The sequence below is a fragment of the Hoplias malabaricus genome, chromosome Y, assembly GCF_029633855.1.
Source record: "Hoplias malabaricus isolate fHopMal1 chromosome Y, fHopMal1.hap1, whole genome shotgun sequence".
NCBI lineage: Eukaryota > Metazoa > Chordata > Actinopteri > Characiformes > Erythrinidae > Hoplias > Hoplias malabaricus.
This window is the reverse complement of record NC_089820.1, coordinates 22,488,740-22,503,922: the sequence shown is the minus strand read 5'-3', so window position 1 is coordinate 22,503,922 and position 15,183 is coordinate 22,488,740. Positions and strand designations below refer to the sequence as shown.

Below are 15,183 nucleotides of genomic sequence, written 5' to 3'. Positions count from 1 at the left end.
TTACCAACAGAAAAGAGAGTTCCAGCAGCAACACCGCACACACAAACTTTACACTGCTGCTAGTTCTGGTGATGCCCTTCATTATCTTTACCTTTTTTTACCCCACAAAAAAAAAACGACTTGACCTGGTGTTGTTATAAAAGACACTGATTTAGATAGATTTTACACAAAGAGTTACAATAACAGTGTAGGTCAAAGAGCTTTTAAAGTTCTTAAAAACCCTCGAATGAACAGATTTGTAGAGCCCCAGCAAACAAATGTCTGCACAATCAAACCAAAAGTGCTGAATCTGAGAGGACGATACGTTTTTCAACAAGACAATCTCAAACCATCTTCTGAAAGGACACAGAAGGTAAAAGGGCTAGGGCAGCCTAGTTATTCCAGCAGAAAATTAATGAAGGATTTGCAAATGAAAAAGACCCTTGAAACCTCGGGGAACTGAAGATGGTTTGGCAAAAGGAACAGGGCAAAACTGTGAACCACATTGCTGCAATAAGATAATTACTTCTTACCAGACTGATTATGTTGTGCCATGAGATAAGAAGCTTACAAGGTTAAAAAACAAACAAGAACAAAACTGTTTGCTGTGTGAATGTTTTACGCTGCTGGAGGCAGTTACTTCTTCCTTTCATCATTTATTTTATTACACTGGTCCAAACTTAAAGAGCCCTTTTCATGATTAAAGATTTCTTTGCATTGTGAATGTGTTCTTCAGATTGATGGAGAATGTTCTGTTTAGAAAAGATTTCTATTTTGCACCAAAAAATGGGTTCTCCTATTGTTACGATGTCAAGCTTGTTATAATAGATGAAATATTTTTGTTGCCACATAGAACCCTTTTCTAAAAAGTGCAAAATAGAACCATCAACAACTCATTCTCCATCAATCTGAAGAACATATTTATGCGGCAAATAAGCCTTTAATCATACAATAGGTTCTTAGAGTTTGTCGATTTCGGCATACAACCATTTTCTTTATTAAAGGACCCTGTCAGGAACGCGGGGCGGACTGACGGAGCGGACGCATTCGCTAAAACACAGATAACCTTTAATAACAAATAATAACAAAACAAAGAGACTATTAACAAAAGACAAGAAACGGGGATCCAGGCAGGATAAACGGGACACGGGGAGTTAAACAGGACTAACGGGACAGACAGACTAAAGAACGAAACGACAGAGGAAATACAGCGACAACGTGGAGACTAATAACGGAGAGACTAAATAACTCGACAAACTTGACAAAGAACGAGAGAACAAGAGAACACGACAGACTTGACATGATACAGGGAACAATAGAACAATGACCAACAAACAGGAAGTGTAGGAAGGGGACTTAAATACAAGACACTGACGAGACGCACCTGAGACAGATAACGAGAAGGACGGGTTAACAGATGACAGACGAGGAGGCGGGACAAAGGCGGAGACTAGAACATAAACAAAACAGAGCCATGTGCAAATAAAGCACATGGCGGGGACAACAGACTGACAGGACGAAGGCGTGACAGATGCCCCCCCCAAGAACGCGCAACTCCCGGGCGCGTACTCCTAAACCCCCCAGGAGCTGGCACAGGAGAGGGCACGGAAAACAAGACAGGACAACAAACCAACGGGAGACAGGACTCAGGACAATACGGGAACAGACACTGGAGCTGGGGACACGACAGGACCGAATATACGAGACGGGACATGGGACATGACAGGAGACTGACAAAGGGGGGAAGCAAGAGACGAGAACGGACTGGACAGGACAGGAGTGGACACATGGGACTTGACAGGGTTTTTGACATTGGACATGACACTGGATGGAAACAGGGACTGGACAGAAGACGGGACAGGTGACAGAACTTAGTGCTGGGACTGGACGGGAGCAGAGACTGGTGACAAGACACTGGACAGGATAGGAACGTTAGACTGGACAGGGGTACGTGACTGGACAGAAGACAGGACAGGTGACATGACACTAGACTGGAACGGAGACGGGACTGGAGACTGGACAGGGGATTGGAAGGGAAACTGGACCGGAGACAAGACAGGTGACTGGACATTGGACGGATATGGGAACTGGACGTGAGACAAGCCAGAGGGTTGAAACAGGGACTGGACAGGGCTGACAGGGGACTGGACAGGAGACAAGACAGAGGGTTGAAACAGAGACTGGACCGGAGACGGGACTTGAGACTGGACAGGGATTTGAAACAGAGACTGGACCGGAGACAAGACGGGTGACTGGACATTGGACGGATACGAAGACTGGACATGACTAACGGGACTGAACCGGGGGTTGAAACATAGACTGGACAGGGCTGACAGGGGACTGGACATAAGACAAGACAGAGGGTTGAAACGGGGACTGGACAGGACTAACAGGGGACTGGACATGAGACAAGACAGAGGGTTGAAACGGAGACGGGGCTTGAGACTGGACAGGGATTTGAAACAGAGACTGGACTGGACTTGGTAGGGGAACAGGGACCAAGACGTTTACGGGGACAGACATGAATACAGTAACAGGTACAGGGACAGAGACAAAGGCTGACACGGGTACAGGGACAAGGACAGAGACGGGAACCAGGACAGGGACAGACAAGGGAACCAAAATAACAGGGGGGTGCCCAGGACTGGCTAATGTCTGTGGGGCAGTCTGAGGAACCAGCCTGGGCACAGTTCTGGGGATCGGCCCTGAAGTCCTTCGGGCCGACCTACGGACATGGACAGGAGAGGCCGTAGCCACAGTCACGGGGACAGGAGAGGCCATAGCCACAGTCACGGGGACAGGAGCGGCGGGTGCCGCCGTAGTCACGGGGACAGGAGCGGCGGGTGCCGCCGTAGTCACGGGGACAGGAGCGGCGGGTGCCGCCGTAGTCACGGGGACAGGAGCGGCGGGTGCCACCGTAGTCACGGTGACCGGAGCGGCGGGTGCCGCCGTAGTCACGGGGACAAGAGCGGCGGGTGCCGCCGTAGTCACGGACACTGGAGCGGCGGGTGCCGCCATCACGGACACTGGAGCGGCGGGTGCCGCCATCACGTACACTGGAGCGGCGGGTGCCGCCATCACGGAGACTGGAGCGGCGGGTGCCGCCATCACGGACACTGGAGCGGCGGGTGCCGCCATCACGGACACTGGAGCGGCGGGTGCCGCCATCACGGACACTGGAGCGGCGGGTGCCGCCATCACGGACACTGGAGCGGCGGGTGCCGCCATCACGGACACTGGAGCGGCGGGTGCCGCCATCACGGACACTGGAGCGGCGGGTGCCGCCATCACGGACACTGGAGCGGCGGGTGCCGCCATCACGGACACTGGAGCGGCGGGTGCCGCCATCACGGAGACTGGAGAACGTTCGACGACGTCCACGGAGGCAGATGAATCTGTGACGTCGTCCACGAAGACTGGAGAACGTGCGACGACGTCCACGGGGGCAGATGAATCTGCGACGTCGTCCACGGAGACTGGAGAACATGCGACGACGTCCACGGAGGCAGATGAATCTGCGACGTCGTCCACGAAGACAGGAGAGGCGCGCGCCGCGCTCTCGAGGACAGGCGCGGCTGGAGGCGCCGCGTTTACAAGGACAGGAGTTCGTGCTGCTCGCCGGGCTCGCGCTGGAGCTGTAAAGGGTTTAGGGGGTTTCACAGGCGCACCCATTAGATCCCCTCGAGGTGCGCCCCTGTTAGCCTCAGACCTCAGAGCTACGGAGGTGAGGCTAACAGCCCCTACCCTTAACGCCCCCCCAAAAATTTCCCCGGAACTGAGGGGGTAATCTACCGTCGAAGGGGGAACTCCAGCACGCTTCTTCCGCCGGCTCTTTTGACTCCCGCTGGCGCAACTACTCGATTCACGAATCGACTCCTCCGGTTTAGAAATCGGAATAGCGCCAGGCAGGAGCTGGAGCCAAATAGCTCCAGCAAATGCAAAATAGAACCATCAACAACTCATTCTCCATCAATCTGAAGAACATATTTATGCGGCAAATAAGCCTTTAATCATACAATAGGTTCTTAGAGTTTGTCGATTTCGGCATACAACCATTTTCTTTATTAAAGGACCCTGTCAGGAACGCGGGGCGGACTGACGGAGCGGACGCATTCGCTAAAACACAGATAACCTTTAATAACAAATAATAACAAAACAAAGAGACTATTAACAAAAGACAAGAAACGGGGATCCAGGCAGGATAAACGGGACACGGGGAGTTAAACAGGACTAACGGGACAGACAGACTAAAGAACGAAACGACAGAGGAAATACAGCGACAACGTGGAGACTAATAACGGAGAGACTAAATAACTCGACAAACTTGACAAAGAACGAGAGAACAAGAGAACACGACAGACTTGACATGATACAGGGAACAATAGAACAATGACCAACAAACAGGAAGTGTAGGAAGGGGACTTAAATACAAGACACTGACGAGACGCACCTGAGACAGATAACGAGAAGGACGGGTTAACAGATGACAGACGAGGAGGCGGGACAAAGGCGGAGACTAGAACATAAACAAAACAGAGCCATGTGCAAATAAAGCACATGGCGGGGACAACAGACTGACAGGACGAAGGCGTGACCCTTTTAGAACCATAATTTTTAGACCAATCTACTGCAACTCGTCAAATTTGTTAGAACCTAGTCTGACTTTTCAGAACCTGATTACATTTTTTTTTATTCTTGGATTTCACTTTAATTCATCAATTCCTACCTGTCACATCCTGGCCCAGTCCTGTCTGTTTTCCCTGCCATGTGCTCTCTCAGCACATGGCTCTGTCTGTTATTGTCCATGTCTCCACCCTTGTCCCGCCTTGTTTCCGCCTCCTTGTCCGTACTCCTCGATATTTTTTTCAGGTGTGTCTCGTCTGTAAGATGTATTTAAGTTCCCTCGTGTCATTTCCTTGCATCGGTCATTTGTTTCATTCCTGTTACAAGTCATGTCGTTTTGTGTCCTAGCTGTAGTCATGTTGTTTCATGTTCTCGTTCCTAGTCATGTTTCTCGTTCCAGTTCCTCGTATTGTTTCGTTTCTCAGCTGTCAAGTTTCCTGTTCTAGTCTGCCTCATCTCTTTCTCGCTTCGTGTTTGCCCTCAAGTCCATTTGTATTTGTTTTGTTATTTTGTTCTAAATAAAAGTCTGTGTTATTAGCCTGTGCGTCCGCCTCCGTCAGTCCGACTCCGCGTTCCTGACACTACCATCTTTTACATCTGGATACTTTTTTTCACAGTTCCCTGTTTTCATGCTAGTCTTATGGAGCTTGGTGCTAATAATTGAAATGACCCCAGTATGCATGAGAATGTTATAAACATTGGGATGTACATCACAGTAGCGAGAATATTAAACACAGTGGTTCTAATAAAAGCAGAAATCCCAGTAGCTCTCAGACTTTATGTTTAAAACAGTGAATTCAGGGGTTATGTGTAGTTTGGCTGCTAAAAAAAATACAACTTCACAAATATTTGGTGCTGGTTTTTGATGACTGGCTTTCAGTTTCCTTTTGTGTTACACATGTTACAGTCAGTCTTGTCTCAGCAGAGTGAAAACAGAACGCCCAGCATGTTCAGTAATGCTCTTATGAAATACATCACTCAGCTCCAAACAAAAGGACATCCTCTGGGAGCTCCAACATATTGCTACTTTTCATCTTTAAGAGGCGACGCAGGTGCTGCAGATGACAACTAATGGATCTTAATCCCACTCATAAGATTGAAATGGACTTGCTGTAATTATTATTAATTTATCGTCCTCTATGGACCCTTTTTCATGACTCATGAATTGAAGACCTCTTTATGAGTTGGGTGTCTCCTGTTAATGATACGATTGATAACTTGAGTGGCTCCATTACAAAGGCAGAGTTTGTTCAGTAGTTACAGGGACATCGTTCATTTAACTCAAGCAGGAAATTGAATAAGATGTGAACCCTCAGGAATGGTAATTGAAGAGTATTTAATTATTGAGATTGTGAGTATATGATTCAGTATATAGTCAGTCAATTTCACAAACCATGGCGACTAGTAACAGAAATAGAATAAACCTTGGAGAGAACATTGGTTAGATAACACACTTTCAGTGTATATATTTGAACACATACATCAGTTACACAGGCTCGGAACTGCTTCTAATTGCCTAATTACCTGGGATTCATTCTTAAACAATTATAGAGTGTGCATTATCAATTTTTTTGTATGATTTTGTATGATACTGATTGTGTTGGGGTATGTAGCATTATACATTGAGCCAGCACTGTGAAGTGACACAAAAATATTAAAACTGTGTATTATAATAAATAATATATTTCTTTCCCAGATGAACCTTGTGCAGGAGACAAATCTATATTTTGTCAAATGGAAGTCCTGGCTCGCTACTGTTCCATTCCAGGCTACAGCAAACTGTGCTGTGAGTCCTGCAGTAAGAGGAGCGGTACTCACATGCCTGAAGCTGCTGAGACTGAGGAAGAGGTGCGTTTTGGCTCTGCCTCACAGCTCCTAGAGACCCTCACGGCCTCTGTCAATGGCACCTTCAAGCTCCTTCCACAGGCCCCTCGCGGTCCAGGCTCTGCCAGCCGCAACACCAAAGAGACCTCCACAGCTGCACCTCACAAGCCAAACGGAGTCAGTAAAAATCCTAAACGCCCAGCACAAGCCTCCAAACCCAGTGCCCGGAACCTGCCTGCTATGGCAGCTCACATCGAGTCCACCAACACAACATCACGGCAGCCGGATAGTTCCCGAGACAGCCGGTGGCCCAAAGCATTATCCGAGGTGGAAAGATGAAGGAGAACCTGAGTCCTTCTTGCTGCTTTATTTTGTTTTGTAGATATAATATATTAGCTTTAATCCTAGTCTTACTTCAGATCCGCTTATGAGAGATTTTAGAGAGAGTAAAGTGCTGGTTCACTTTCTGGTTTCTGGGGTCCTCCCCTTAGCATTCATTCTGGAATCACACTAGTCCTCTTGTTTTGGGAGAATGCACCAAAAATCTTTTGAAAACCGGCAGAGGTCCCTTTTCAAATACTTGGTATATGGAGGTTTTGCACATTAGTCTACGCTGAAGAGAGATCAGTGGTCCTTGTTAGGAAATGCTTCTAGTTACATAGACTTTCGAAATCCAGCATTTTGTCTTTTTTTTTTTTTTTTTTTTTTTGCTGGCTCCAAACAGATATTTATGAATGTTCCTGTAAATACTGTATGTGTAAAAGTCAGTATTATTTTGAACCAAAACATGGTGCAAGTTGTTGCAATTCAAGTACACATTCTACATCAATACAATGGCAGCAGACATATCTGATTAGATATCTGATATCTGTTTTCCCTCTAAAAACAGAGCAGCCAGTGTAAAACTCCAAAATGGACTTATCACAGGTCTTTGAAAACTTTGAATACCTGTGTCCATGAAGGGATTTTGGTTAACACTTTAATGAAGGGCAGTATTCACAGGGCTACATGATACCTACTTAACAAAGTTGACTTGACAACATATATATTACAGTGAGAGAATACTCAGCTGCTTAAATCGTAATGGTCGAGTAAGGTATGTGTTTATGCAGGTCTAGGTCAGGTGTCATTAAGGGATCTTTAAAGGGGTGTTATGGGTGTTATGTAACCTTATGAATTCTGCCCTAGGCTAAAGTATTACCAAATGTTTGTCATAAGCTTTTGTTTCTCTAACTGCATCAAAAACTAGTGTCAGACTAGTTCCTCTTCCTGTTATCCTGTACTGTATTCTCTTTTTTTGTTCGCTAAGGGTTTATTTCACCAGCAAAAGAGCTGCATGGCAGACACATTTAGATGTCAAAAACCAGTTGGGTCGCTACATAGGAGTCCATCACATGCACAGCAAGGTGCATAGGACATGCAAAGCTGTATTTTGGAGGCACTGGGCTGGGAATAACATGGACTTTGTGTTTTGCCTTTTTTGTGTGAGGAACATATTGTGGAACGTGTTGCGCTTTCGCCTGCAAGATGTTGGAAGAGAGATATTTATTTTTTGACTGAAGGTTAAATCTCAACCACAATGCATCTGACTGCAATAGCAAGGAACCCCCTGTAAGCTGGCACAGACCTACAAAAGTCATTCACTCACGCTCACCTGTGTGCTGCTGTATAGCTGTTGTGTATATAGGATTGAGAACTTTAGAGTATTTATTATTGAGTTCCTAGACTGCTATGTCCAGCGTCCCTCACATACAGGCATTTGAGAGCCAAAAAAAAGAGAAACCAAATTTGCTGGTGATTGATGCTTGATTTTCACACGGCTGACAACTAGAAGTTAACATTTTAGATAGCAGAAGTTTTAGGTACTGTACACCAAATCCTTTTTTGTTTGTTTTTCTTTATTTTTCCTATTTTATTTTTTTTTTTTTTGAGAAAGCTGTCTAGCACAGCTGTTTCCACAAGCCTATAGTGTATACACCCAACAAAGCTGTCACTCACAGCTGTTTCTAGAGCCCTTGATAAAATCCCAAACGAGACTGTATTTACAGTCTGTCATTAATCTAAAAAATATGGATATCATTCTCATTGGCTGACCCAGGCAAACATGGCAAATGTTGGTGTTTGTAGATAACAGTGAATAGAACAAATCAACTGAAACATTTTCATTGTAATGTCGTTGACTTGCTGCCTGTGACGGCTGCTAACGTTAGGAAAAGTCCCGAGCCAATGCTAGTGCCTTAGTTGTAGATTTTATTTTTCCAACGACAATCCCTGAGCCTCAGACAGATCCGCTGTTAGACATATCTACCCCCCGTGCTACCTATGCATTTAACAATTCAACAATGAACTAATGCTCCGACTTGCTGTCGGTTTCTAACGGCTTGCTGTCATTTCTCTGTTTATTTGTACTTCTGTTCGTTAGTTGTATTTGAAGTGTACACTACTGATGCTGTTTGTTGTAATGGGGAGCACATAGCAATAAAGAACATACTAAACATTGGACTATCACCTGACTGCTCTTCACTTCAAGGGTACTTTGCATTTGATTTATTCTGGCTGAACCTGAGAGGCTGATGAGAGGGAGGACATCCTTTTGAAGCCGAGGTCTGGTGGGGCGGGCGAGTGGGTCTTGAAATACGAGATTAGAGGCAGCAAATCTTCCATTATTGTCACTGCTATGAATACATGTCCCCTATTAGCAAGTCCTTGGTCCACTTTCTGTATCAAGGTGCAGTCAAATGCAAAATGACAGCACCTTGTTCTGTTCTGTTATTGTTCCAGGTTAAAAAAATATATATATAATTACATATAATATAATTTTTTAATTCTGTTTCTAATCATTATGTTATTAAACTTGGGAAAAGTACCCAAACATATGGTGCTTCAACAACATTTTTAAGGATTTATCTTACAGCTAACATCCTCATATTCCTTTGCCCTCAATAATGGTTTTGAAACTACAGAGAAGTACAAGGGAGTACAAACAACCCTACAACACCTGCTATAGCACCAAAACTGCCTCCATTAGATGAACAGAGCTACCCTCTGTGAGAAACGAGAAGCTCTGTTCTCTTCAGATGAGCAAAATCACAGATGCAGCTCTGTCCTTTCAGAGAGAAAATAAACTAGACAAAAAAGAGGAAAATCCACAAATCAAACACAGAAGCTGCAAATAATGGGCTGGCCACTCCACAACTCAGATCACAACACGGGAACCTGGAAATGCTAGTGATTTCTACATGCAAAATTATGTGAATATGAGCACACACTAAACACTGATTACACATGAACATGTTAATTAATGATTGCATTATATAGTTGTATTTCATTAAAGAACATCAGAAACACACAATTAACGATACAGCACAAAGACAGACAGTGATGACTTTGAATGTGTGTGAGGGGAGGGGGCGTCACAAAGGCTTTAACACTGCTCCTTTACATCAGTGATGTCACTGCTTTCATGTGTGAAGCTTTAAAATGAAAATAAAATACATCTGAAATAATGACCACTGCTGTCAGACAGTGTGGAGTGTTTTCATCATGCCTCGCTCAAGGTCAAGCCATCACCAGACAATGTCCATTCTATCCAAGCCATTTACCAACATCTTCCTCAGCCTCTTTTTTTTTCACAACAGAATGTAACTCATCAGTTAAAGCTCACATCCATTTTTTTAAAAAAAGCACCTTGTAATAATATTTAGAACAGGAGTCAGGGGCCTGTGGTGGAAGGACAGGTGTTTGCTTTTAACAGTGCCTTTGTAACTGCTGTGGATAAATCGGTAGCTGGTGAATCAGAACACAGAAATAGATGCTAAATGTGTCAGGGGTTAACTGGACTGAGAAGGGTATTTCTGTCATCCCCAGTTGTAAAAAAGAGGCCATGATGAGAATGATAATGCCCTTGCTCCAAAATCACCACTGAGGCCAAGAAAGACCGAGAGCCAATGGGAGGCTAAAGGTATGTCTGGGTGATGGACAGCTTCTGAGATTATGAAAAATTACAACAAGGGCAAATCAATTCAAGTGCAATCTGCTTCCACTTTCCTTGTAGTTAGTATGTACAGAGCATCATACACACATCTGCACTAATCACTCCTTCAAAGAAAAAAACTGGGGATAGGACTTGGAAAGAGCAGATTCACTTTGGCTTAGACTCATTTATTCTGCATTGTCAACAATGGATCTTTCAGCTATGAGTGTTACAACATAGTCTACTAACTTAAAGGAGCAATCTGTAGGATATTTACTGTACTCAGTAATAAAATGTCCAGAGTGTGTGATCATAGATTAAGGAAACAGTCAAAGCTAATACACTATTGCCTCTCACAGCATATGAGTATATTCAGTATATACAGAACAGTATATTCTCTTTGAGAGGTGCCCAGTCCTGTGTGGAACTGATGATACGGCCCTCCGAGTTCCGGCCTTGGTCACGTCCTCTATCCAATCATGTTACAGTCCACCGTGTGGCCAGGTTTACAAACAGTGTCCTGCATTCATGAAATGACCAAGTGAACAGAGTTAATGTTATATTTTACTGGACCCAAAAATCCCCATTGCCCTTCTAAAAACCTCCTTGACTACAGATGGAGTAAAATGAGAAGAAATAATGGCCTTATGTTTGAAAATTAGAAGCAGTTTACAAGCAGCAAAGCTACAGGGCAAGAGCTGGCTAGTAACCCCTGAACAGGTAACAGGAAGTAATTTCTGAAAAAATATAGAAGTACAGATGCCTATGAATAGATTTAAAGGAGTAAACACCATGTTTTTATTAAATATACAAAGAATGTGAGGCATAGCGTAGTTTGAAATGTATCATGACTGCATTTTGTGTTTTATACGAATAAGCTGAATAACATGATTGAAACGTGAAAATACCATTGTTTTTTTAAAGAAATTGATGCAGATACGTGTGTGTTTCTCCATGGTGTGTGTGTGTGTGTGTGTGTGTGTGTGGGTGGGTGGGTGGGTGTTTAAACAAATTAATGACTAAAAATTGTGTTTGTAAACCTTGTGTATTCACCTATTTAAGATGGAGCAAAGAAATCAAGTTTGGTAGTATACATCAAATATAAGCATTTCTTCAGTAGGCATATGTTTTAGTGACACGATGTTCACTTGGTTGTGTGTTTTAAATGGTTAAAATGGGATGTAAGAAGTATTACAAAATGAGTTTAGCTTAAAAACCGGATGCTAGCTTCGGCTCTTAAAGTGAAACAGAGAATTCAAGAAGCTGGCGAGTAGCGAGGACTTGTAAACCGTAAGGAGGAACGAAATGTTTGACTGCGAAAATTGTGGATAAAATCTGTCTCCTAAACACGTAAGTTGGAAAGGAAAAATAAGTAACACCAGCCTTGTCCAGTCAAATATTTCAAGTGGATTTGGACAGAAAAGACAGCAGGCCACATGTTTACTTCATTGAGTAGGTAAATGTTCATTCGTTATCTGTAACCCTTATCCAGTTCAGGGAGGTGGTCCAGAGCCTACCTGGAATCATTGGGCGCAAGGTAGGAATACACCCTGGAGGGGGCGCCAGTCTTTCACAGGGCAACAAACACACACACTTTTAAGTCACCACTCCACCTTCCAACGTGTGTTTTTTGAGCATGGGAGGAAACTGGAGCACCCGGAGAAAACCCACACACTCCTCACAGACTGTCACCTAAAGTGGGAATCGAACCCAGAACCTCCAGGTCCCTGGAGCTGTGTAACTGCGACACTAACCTACTGCGCCACCGTGCCACATGAGGAACACATTTCTGTGTGTTGATTATGGCACATTCTTCTTAGCTATTATGGCCCAAGTTCTTAAACTCGTCTCTTGCTTGTTCATTCAGTTTTCCTCAAACTGGCAACCAGTTTAAGCTTCACTTCTGGGGAGGAGGCAGACAACTCTCTCCACTGTTTTGAAACTGTATTATAGTTCAGTTCTTAAACACTTGGTGTCAGTATTATATATTGTTTCTTTAATTATACTTTTAATTAGTAACATTTTTTGTTACAACAAAAACAAACAATATATTCCTAATGGAATCTAGTCAGGTATTCAATGTGTACACTTCCAAATTCAGTAGAAAGCATTGCACTCATCCAATTTCAAATGAAAAGCACAATTAAACTTTTATACACAGTGCTAATTGTAGGAGCCAAAAGTAAATGAACAATTTGCTGGTTTTTTTAAGCCAGCTGTGCATTACAAACCTCTATAATAATTACAAAGGTTTTTATATTTCCTTTAAATATGTATTTATATAATGACCCATTAAAAAAATAATTATTTTATTACAACACCAATTTTGAATAATAAATTAACCAAATTTTCCCCATTACACAATAAAGCTCTAACAAAATTATCTCCTTTCATTAATATTTATGCATTGGGAGAGCTACTTAAAATAGCTGCTCGATACTGCTCCATACTAAATGCTCCTACCTCTCCTGATTAGGCCCGAGCCTTCTGACTTTTTACACATTCTACAGTAGAGATCAAATTTAGAGAACAGCTTATACTGTCCTATATTTTAATGTCACAATTCATCCATATGTTAAGTTACCCTGGCCTGAATATACGAGATATAGACCACTGCACTGATCTGCATGTGATTGGGAATCTTTGGAATATTATTGGTGACAAGGTTATCGCTCAGAAACCGACTACAGTTACCAAACTTTGGAAAAGACTAGAAAAAGAGTGGAACAAATTCAATTCAGAGCGCTGAGACAAACTAGTGGTGTTCTGTGGGGGCAGATGTGCTTAAATTATTCAAAGAACCTCAACACTTCTTATTGTTCTCTAACACTACACTGTGATATATAATATATTAAATTGTGAAATACCTTTTACTTATATCCCTTCTCTCAGGATAAGGTTACGCGGGGATAAACAGTGACTTTAAGATTTTGAAAAATGTAAATTTTTCTCTAATTTAAATCTCTAATGTTTGCCTTGAAGAGTTTAATTTCATCAAGCTGAATCTACAGACTTTAACACAACCAGCTTGTGCGCATCAGGTGTAGTTTATTACGACAAACAAAATCCCGTGGGTCACTAGATCCTAAGTGAATTATGTAGATGAGCAATCATTTCAATGCCTACTTCATCTTAATTAGTAAAACTTTCAAAATGTTTACACACTTAAACCTGTGGACAATTTAACCCTCCTGTTATGCTGCGGGTCAAATTGACCCATTTTAAAGTTTGAAGATCTAGGAAAAGTAGTTAAAAGTATTTTTTCAGTATGAAACTTCTTCTGCTTGGCTTAATTTGTGTAATCAACATTGTCACACCTTGCTCAGTAGTGAGGGTATTGTGTCCCAACAAGGTTATGGGTTAAGAAAATAAATAACTATGAATTAATTAAGTGATGGCAAACCACAAGAGCACCTTCAGTGCAAATTATATACAGGGGATAAGAGGGAACAAGCTTTTTCCTTCCAATATAAAGATAATTTCTCTGCACAACCATCAGCCAACTCTCCAACCTTCACTCCCCCTTCTGTCCTCAAAATGAGTCCTTATATAGACTCCTAGTGGCTTAACTAATTCAGTATGTACCACTCCTCCTCTTCTACGGGGGGGAGACAGTTACAATCAAAGGATAATACAAAAAAAACCTTGCAATTGTACTCTGCAAAACCCTTGTTCAAAAAGTGACTTCTTGATACTAATAAAACGACCAACACACATTATGAACAAGGTTAAATCTAAAATGAAAATAAAAGAAAAATATTTCCAATCATACAACCCCCCCCCCCCACTCAAATGGACCAACCCAACCTGGCTCCAACAGGCAGGTCTGAATTTGCTCAGGCACTATTTAAGGAGACCTAAAACTCAGTTTGGGCCTTTATATATATATATATATATATAAAACAGGAAGGTGCAGTAAGTCCTTTGTAAGTATGAAATATCTCTTTTTTACAACTCAATAGTATATTTTAACTGAAAGGGTGAGATTGTTTACCAAGCTAGCAATATGGATGTAAAATTGAAAAAGAATAATGTATGTGTGGGCTACTGGGACATAAAACAGGGACAGAAAGGGCTATGAGGAATAAGAGGGGAACAGAAATATTTATCTAGTGGTCATGTATTGTTCGTTTTGTCACAAACATATAATATGAAAATGGTTCATTTCACATATTCGCAACCACCCCCTGCATGTTTATATTATTTAGATACTATTCGGGTCAATTTGACCCGGCAGTCAAACTGGAGGTAAAAGAGTGTCAGAAATTAAATGAGTATTTCCTTGTTTACAACTGTGAGAAATATTTCAACCCAATCACACACACACACACACACATGTATACAAGTGCAGTGCAGATGTTATGACTTTAGACATAAACTATTCATGTTCTCGCGGGAAACTCCACCCACATTCAGTGGACACTCAACAGGGAAGGGGCAAAACATAACAGATTCTCTGCACGGGACTCCTACCAACATTACACTGTGTCAGGCAGACCTTTACAAAATGAGAAGCCGAAGCAAAAGGATGACAGTCCAGGAGGCTCTGGAAGTCATCATTGATCATGACAGTGATTGATCATGATAGTGTCTCGGTCACACAGCTGCAGGGAACTGGAGGTTGTGTGTTCGAGTCCCGCTCCGGGTGACTGTCTGTTAGGAGTGTGGTATGTTCTCCCTGTGTCTGTGTGGGTTTCCTCCCGGTGACTGTCTGTGAGGAGTGTAGTGTGTTCTCCCTGTGTCCGTGTGGGTTTCATCCGGGTGACTGTCTGTGAAGAGTGTGG

At 42.9% G+C, this 15,183-nt stretch overlaps 1 protein-coding gene across 1 annotated transcript in view; it reads left to right on the top strand.

Moving 5' to 3' along the window:
• LOC136678630 (A disintegrin and metalloproteinase with thrombospondin motifs 3-like) overlaps positions 1-8,774 on the top strand; it is a 135,929-nt gene extending 127,155 nt beyond the window's left edge. The window contains exon 22 of the mRNA XM_066656695.1: positions 6,299-8,774. Coding sequence (XP_066512792.1) covers positions 6,299-6,765 — 467 coding nt within the window. The 3' untranslated portion in view covers positions 6,766-8,774. The remainder of the gene's footprint in view (positions 1-6,298) is intronic.
• Positions 8,775-15,183: the final 6,409 nt, after the last annotated feature.